General features: G+C 34.0%; 1 protein-coding gene across 1 annotated transcript; it reads right to left on the bottom strand.

Annotated features, from left to right (window-relative positions):
- Positions 1–223: 223 nt before the first annotated feature.
- On the bottom strand, positions 224–5608 carry SNRK2.4 (Protein kinase superfamily protein). The gene is made up of 9 exons (XM_086250373.1): positions 4927–5608; positions 4328–4402; positions 4129–4230; positions 3856–3909; positions 3664–3756; positions 3480–3572; positions 2028–2132; positions 1832–1930; positions 224–995 (listed from the first exon to the last, which is right to left on the bottom strand). The coding sequence occupies exons 1-9, from the start codon at positions 5044–5046 to the stop codon at positions 684–686; spliced, it is 1053 nt and encodes a 350-aa protein (XP_086106499.1). The 5' UTR covers positions 5047–5608; the 3' UTR covers positions 224–683.
- Positions 5609–7341: the final 1733 nt, after the last annotated feature.

Below are 7341 nucleotides of genomic sequence, written 5' to 3'. Positions count from 1 at the left end.
ATGAATTTATATTTGAATAAATGAAATTACACTATTTGATGAGCAAATTTAGGTAAATATATTTAGTGAATATAGCAGTATAGTAGGTTCCACTGACTGCATGATGATAACAAGACAATACACTGCATCTGCAAATTTAAATTCAGTTGCAATTACTTGGTCCCTTAATAAGAGTATAATCCAGAACCTCCACCTTAACAAAAAGAAAGAGAAGAAATCAGAATAAACAAAGTAAACTATTATATAAGGTGTGCCAGTACCATAATATATAATAAAATATGACATTACTTTGTCACTTCTTACCGAACAAACCTCCTTACATACCACATTATTAGGGATTTAGGGGGGTGAAGTCTCCTTTACCACAATCTCATGTTCTCTGAGGAAACCATACAAAACAACCCTTTTACACCTTTTCCCCCAAATTAGGAAAATAAAGACAAGCAACTAAAACTCACAACCTTAAACTACAAATTCTAATAGTAATACATCCAAGGTCACAGTCACAGCACAAACTAGTGTTCCTTGGCACCACACTATAATTTACAAAAGTTTGTTTATTGAAACACCATCCCCTAAGCAGAAAACTGACAGTTTATACAAGCATGACAACATTCTCAACTAGGCAGACACAGAAAAACCAAACTTCTTGGCTTCTCCGATATTGAGGAAGAAATTGGTCCTCAGCTGACACGTACTTCTCCACTTGCATGTGCTTCTTTGACTCTCTTTTCATACTCGTCTTCTTCCTCATCGCCTTCTGCATCTTCCTTTGTATCACCATCTTCTTCTCCCCAGCCAAAGCCTCCAATGGATCGGGAAACTGGGGGAGGATTTTTGGCTTCTTCCACTATCTTCATGATGTCTTCAATACATTGGAGGGAAAAGGTTGGGTTTTCTTTTCTGTAGTAAATGATTTGAGCTGCTTCTGTAAGCTCTCTCGGCAAGTTCTTCAAAAACCATGGGTGGTTCTTGATTTCTTTAATGGTGATCCTCTGAAACAAGAATTGAAGCAGTTGAGGATAACAGGAAAAAGCATGAAATTAAACAGAAGATAACTGATAAGAATCAAGCATCAAATAAAACTAGCACAAATGCACAATAAAATCATGGCTTTGTTAGGTCTCTCCCATTCCCCCATGGACTTTTTTCTTACACAGGATTGGTATCTCAATAATTTTATAAAATTCTTTTTTTTAGGGGGCAGTTCAGGATGACACAAGCAAACCTAGACAGAAGGGGCAAATACAGGATGAGCTTTTCTTGGCCACATTAGAATGAGATTGATTGTACAGAAAAATATATTACGGCTTGAAGTCATGCAGCAATCCTCTTCCTTCAAGGTTTAAATATTAATTGTTAACACGAAAATCTAAAAAAATATTTTTCTAGTTATAGAAGATGCCAGAATATCAGAATGCTCAAACAGCTAGTGATAACTGATAAGTGATAAGAGATGCACCAATCACATTCGAGGTACAGTTAGATGGGCAAGTAATTACTCCAAAGCAATCTATTGAATAGAGCCTCACATGGCAAAGATTGCAAGGAATATACACTTCAATTACGTTAAAACAATCTAGGAACCAAGAAAATTAAAACTTTTTCTTTGCCAAAAAATCAACCAGAAGCCTCAAAGTTTCCACCAAAAACCTAGTCCAGTAACTAATCTGTGTTAGAACTAAGCCAAGATATATGCACACTAACTTGAAGTTATCCAGTCTTCACAAGATATAAGCCAATTGCCATTCACCAAGTCCAGCAGCTTAGTGTAATTTTAAGTAATAAATCAATTAAGAAAACCTAGGAAGCACCATAGTATTATACATACCCTTGACGGATTTGCAACAAAGATGCGAGAGAGGAGATGCCTACAATCTTGAGATATGTGAACATAGTCTGGGATCCTGTACTGGACAGCCATTATTCGCTGCATCATAAGAACACAGGAAACCATACAGTTAAAAAGAAGAACAAAAAAGGTGAATGATTAACTTTGAGAGAGGCTGAATGAAGGGTAAACTTACATTAATGGTTTTTCTGAAATTCTTTGGGTCTTCTTGGTCTTCAAATGGATATGCTCCAACCAGCATAACATATAGAGTCACTCCACATGACCATACATCTGCCAACTGAATAAACAGAAACCAAAATCAGACAATGAGAAGTAAATCCTATGTAAATTCTATGCACAAAAAACATCATTTCACTTCCTTCTTTTCTCAGGCTGGAGAAGGGTCTAATTGCTTGATTTCCTACATGTCATGTAAATGAACATTGCTATCATGGAAGAAATAATTGCGCACCAAAAAGGATGGTACAATATATGGAATGATCACATAGCATTTTCCATTCTCTGGATAGAAACATATCTAGCATATGGTACATCACATAGAAGTTGATTGTGAAACCAATACATTCTTGAAAAGAAAAGAAAAAGTTCACACTACAGAACTCACACATTTAAAACAAGAATGACTTTTTGCTGGTAGGTTACAATGTTACATGCATGATTGTTATTAAAATTTCTAGTGGAAGCATCCATATTGCACATCATACATCTACAGAACTAGTAATTTATGTCGAACTACAGTAATGGATGCAATTAGGCCATCTCCAATAAAATGAAACAGAAATACAGCTCTCAAAAGAGCAAAAGGGAAGATGAATAAGCACAAAGGCTCATCCAAAGTATTAAGAGTGGAGCATAGGTCATCAGAAATTGGAATAGATCAAATCTTGAAGAGGAATGGTTCAAACTCAGAAAATGATGGTGCAACAATGGTTGCATAATAGAATAGGTGTTATGCAGAGTCTCTGGGGAGATTTTCCTTTGAGACATCAAGAGACTTAGAATTGGAGGATTACTATGGTACAGACACCAACCAAATTAACTACTTTGCTTATATAAATCCTTGAACTTCATGTTTGATTCATCACACTAATCTCTCAGTTGTTAACTAAAGTTGAAAGTGGTAAATTGAACATCTCTCAAACTGAACACTGGCTTGAGAAATTAAACTTTCCAGAGTGTTGCTTTCCTTTATGGTCACAGGTATTTATAAATATAAAGCTAGAATTAGTAAGTTATCTTTCATGCTTTTACTTGGTGTTCCAGTAAAACCAGGTAACATGTTTGGCCTCTCTGTGCACTATAAAGTTAAACACAAATATATCACGACCTCGAATTTACTATTTCAAGTTCCAACTCAACTGAACATCAAAAAACGCTCTACTTGCACCTCAAAACACCTCCTTGGCACACAAAGAAATAACTTTAAAAACAAATGAAGATGCAAACTGAAAATTTCCACTGATCATAATGAATTGTTACCAACTGACCGAACAATAGACAATTATGTTTAACCACTGTAGTGCATCCACAGTCAGAGAAGAAGTGAAAATGATGTCTGACTTGTAAGATGCAGAAATGAAGGATTTGATCACAATGAAACAATGCATGAAATAAATTAAGCTACCTTGCCGTCATACTCTCTTCGAGAAAGAACCTCAGGTGCAATATATGCTGGAGTTCCCACAGTTGATTTAGGTATTGAATGCAGCAAGGATGACTACAAAAATAAAGCTCATCAGAGTATAAAAACTTTACATTTACCTTTAAACATCAAAGCTTCTGACACTATGTTTAATATAGAATTGAACCTTAGAATAACCAAAATCACAAATTTTCAGGCGTGGAGCCGGGCTCCCATCCAGCAAGGTATTCTCCAGCTTCAAATCTCGGTGGCATATTTGCTGCAGAACAAGAGACAGAACAAATGAGAATCACAGGTAAAAGGAAATGAACAATCTACTGGATAAATAATGAACATTCACGTCTCATATTTTCCTTACCAGAGAATGACAGTAGCTAACTCCTGAGATAAGCTGCTGGAAAAAATATCTAGCCTGCAAAACCAACAAAACATAAGCCGACTTTGTTACCTTGAAACTCAACAAATTCAAGCCAATTAGCCATATTGAACTCCACAAATTGGAGGGTTACAAAATTATAATATTGTCATACTGTAAGTGTAAGCTATTATTTTCTTCGTCATTTCCAACATTTTGTCAGGAAACAAACATTAGGGTAAAAATTTGAGCGTTAGTAAAGAATGGTAATCAAACCTCATCTTCGCTGAACCTTCCTGCATTGCAAATTCGCTCAAAGAGTTCTCCACCTGCTGCATACTCCATCACAATACCAAGATGTGTAGGAGTCAAAACCACCTGAGATTCCAAAACATCACATCAGATGACTGAAACTGATCAAATTTGCTGTGATCATCCTTTACAATGAAGCAGACCCATATTGACAAATGCACACCTCCTTAAACCGAATTATGTTTGGATGGCGGAGCGATCTGTGGTTTATTATTTCTCTGGCCACATTCTCATCAATCTGCAATAATAAAAAATAATATATTTAATCAAAATACACAAACATGATAAATAATCTTGTCGAAATGATAAAATATGTGTTCTTATGGATTTAATAGAATGAAAAGGAAAGATTCTAGCTTTCCTGACTTCCAACTCAAGAATTAAATTGGTGGGTTTTCACATATGAAGTTTATAATTCTAAAAATTCAATTAATTCAGGATATATATATACACACACACATAATTAACAGTGAGTCAATTTTCCTGGCTTGTTCAAGGACCAAACTTTCATTTCCTTTGGTTGGTGTTCCCAATACTTTCATTTTCTCTCATAAGTAAAAAAATATCAATTGCATGCATGAGGAATCCAAGTGGGGTATTACCAGTTTTTTGGATTTCCAACTTAAAAAAGAAATCAGTAAATTCACCACCCATGCAAAATGAATGTATGAATGTAAAAAAACAAAACAAAAAAACACACAAAGGAAATTAATATGTAGACGGAAATTGGAATGAAATCAAAAAGGGAGGAAATGTAGGGACCTTGTGGCCGCGGTCGATGTATTTCATGGCAACGAGCTCTTTGGTCACTTTGTTCCTCATAAGCCTCGCCACCCCAAAATTCCCAGATCCTATATCTTTCACAAGATCGTATTTTTCCATCTTTTATTCTTTTATTTTTCTAAATTTTTTTTTTTTCTTGAGGGCCTGTATAGAAACTCCAAACGAGCTATACACCTCGAAAGCTTGAAAGGATTGAGCTTTCAATTCATGGATCTCCAAGCTCAGAGAACACACAAACAGAGCAATTAAATTGAATTGAAGAAAACCCAAATCTTAGAATCAAGATCAGAGTTCTATGGTGAGAGAGAGAGAGAGAGAGAGAGAGAGAGAGAGAGAAGATGGGATTATGGGATCCTTTGCTGGGTTATGAAGATTAATTAGGAGTTGGGTTGCACGTGGTGAAGATTGAAAGAAAGATATTCTATTTGTAGAGACAGATTTGATTTGAGGGTTGAGGGTTGAGCTGATGAGAGAGAGCTTAACAAGTGAGAGATCCAAGATGGAGAGGAGAGTTTGAAGGTAAAGCAAAGAATCACAAATTATTTAAAAACAAAACAAATCAAAATACTGGCCCTTTCTTATTTTATATTATTATTATTATAAGAGAAGAGAGAATAAATCCTCTTTTTTTTTTGGGTCTGAGAATCAATCTTCTCAACTGTACTATTTTTTTTTTTTTTCCTACAATAAGTTATTTTTTATTCAGAAAGAGAGAAGAAAGTGTATGTGTATGCATTTATGTGTCCATGAAAATGAAGTTATGAATTTTGTGGGGGAATATAATATCTCACTCCATCTTTGAGATTTAGAATAAACGGAATATAAATGAGATGGACCTTTCTCATCTTTTCAACCCTTTGAGAAACTCAAACTCCTGTCATTTTTTTTCTTATTATAGTACTAGGCTACTAGCCAATCTATTTTGAGTTTTTACTATAAAAACTAATTTACAATTTAAAATGCAAATTAACTGATAACACTCAGAAAAGCAAAAGATAAGATAAATTTAAAACTCAATAGATAGCTTCCAAGAAAATGGAAAGTTCATTTTGTTTCATTTTACTTTTTTAGCCTTTAAAATATAAGCACCTCCTTTTCTTTGATAGGGATAGGATGGAAGATTGGAAGATCAATACGGTCCAGTGGTTTTGTATGAATTATGAAATTACCAAAAAAATTGAAATAATAAGGATATCCATTGATGCCTTATTTCAAATTTTGAATGTCAGTATTTTTGTTATTAGTAAACGAAAATATTATTTATTGTAAAAATAATTGAAACAACTGTCACATCTTAAAAGCTTTTGAAGAGAGCACAAGTGGTGAGAGTGAGTGAGATAAGGGTTAGAATTCTGAGTTGTGACGTGTATTTATGCATATTAAGTTTTTATGAAATTTTCATCAAATGAGCCCTTATATATGATGATGTTACGTAGATTTACAATTTCTTATGGTGGTAGAATTGGTGGTTGAGATTCAAGATGGTTGTTTGTTGACGGTCAAGAAATGATCAAGAGCATATTGACCACCATTATAGTCGTTTATCATCTCAATCACCTTTAAAGTATGAGATAATTTAGTCTAACAATGTCTAAAAAAAGTCAAAACCATAAATTTTCTAAAAAGTTTAAAATTTACAACATATTAAAATGGGTATTCTCATAAAATTTTTCAAATTTTTGTTTGAGAACTCACATATAAATCTGACTTCCTTTTTCTTACATATATATATATATAGAGGATATATGTTGATATTTTCGGTTTCCCTAAATGCAATGAACGTTGGATATGAGCCCCAAATGTGATGATGTCACACTCACAAACAGCCACAAAAGTGTAGGTAGCTGTGAGTCATTAACATGCATGACAAATGCAAGTTGGGGTTAAGAGCACCCCAATTATTGGGACACATCAGACATGCAAATAGCGTCCCTCTCCCATCGTCCTTTGTCCCATATTTAGAGTCGCCGACATAGAATACGTTTTCCTTTATTCGGTATTTTACCATATTGGACAAGAGGTGGCAAATCATCAGTAATTTAAATTCATGTTGTCAACTTGTCACTTCACTTTCCACATAATTTGGATACAGATTTTTATTTTAGAGAAATTCGGTAAAGACTAGTCACGTCATCACCAGCTAAATGTACTTTGTTAAACTTATATTTTATAGTATTTATTTTATAATATGAGTTGATATTATTATTAGGGATAATTAGACTTAAAACTTTTTAAAAAAATAATTTTTAAATAAAGACTCATGATGTTTTAAAATTTATAAAAAAAATTATTTTAATTCATAATAAAGTCATTCCCTGATTTGAAGGGTATTTTCCTCTATTTGAAGGATATTTTCCCTCCTAAAAAGTAGAGTGGACTTTGTACAAGCTGCAT

Source organism: Dryas octopetala, chromosome 7, assembly GCF_963921425.1.
Source record: "Dryas octopetala chromosome 7, drDryOcto1.1, whole genome shotgun sequence".
Classification (NCBI taxonomy): Eukaryota; Viridiplantae; Streptophyta; class Magnoliopsida; order Rosales; family Rosaceae; genus Dryas; species Dryas octopetala.
This window is presented reverse-complemented; position numbering and strand designations above follow the sequence as displayed.

Coding starts and splice junctions, on each gene's coding strand:
- SNRK2.4 (XM_086250373.1), bottom strand. CDS start 5,046: ATGGAAAAATACGATCTTGTGAAAGATATAGGATCTGGGAATTTTGGG. Junction 4,231..4,327: donor ACATAATTCGGTTTAAGGAG/GTGTGCATTTGT, acceptor TTGGAATCTCAG/GTGGTTTTGACTCCTACACA. Junction 3,573..3,663: donor GTGATTTTGGTTATTCTAAG/GTTCAATTCTAT, acceptor TTATTTTTGTAG/TCATCCTTGCTGCATTCAAT.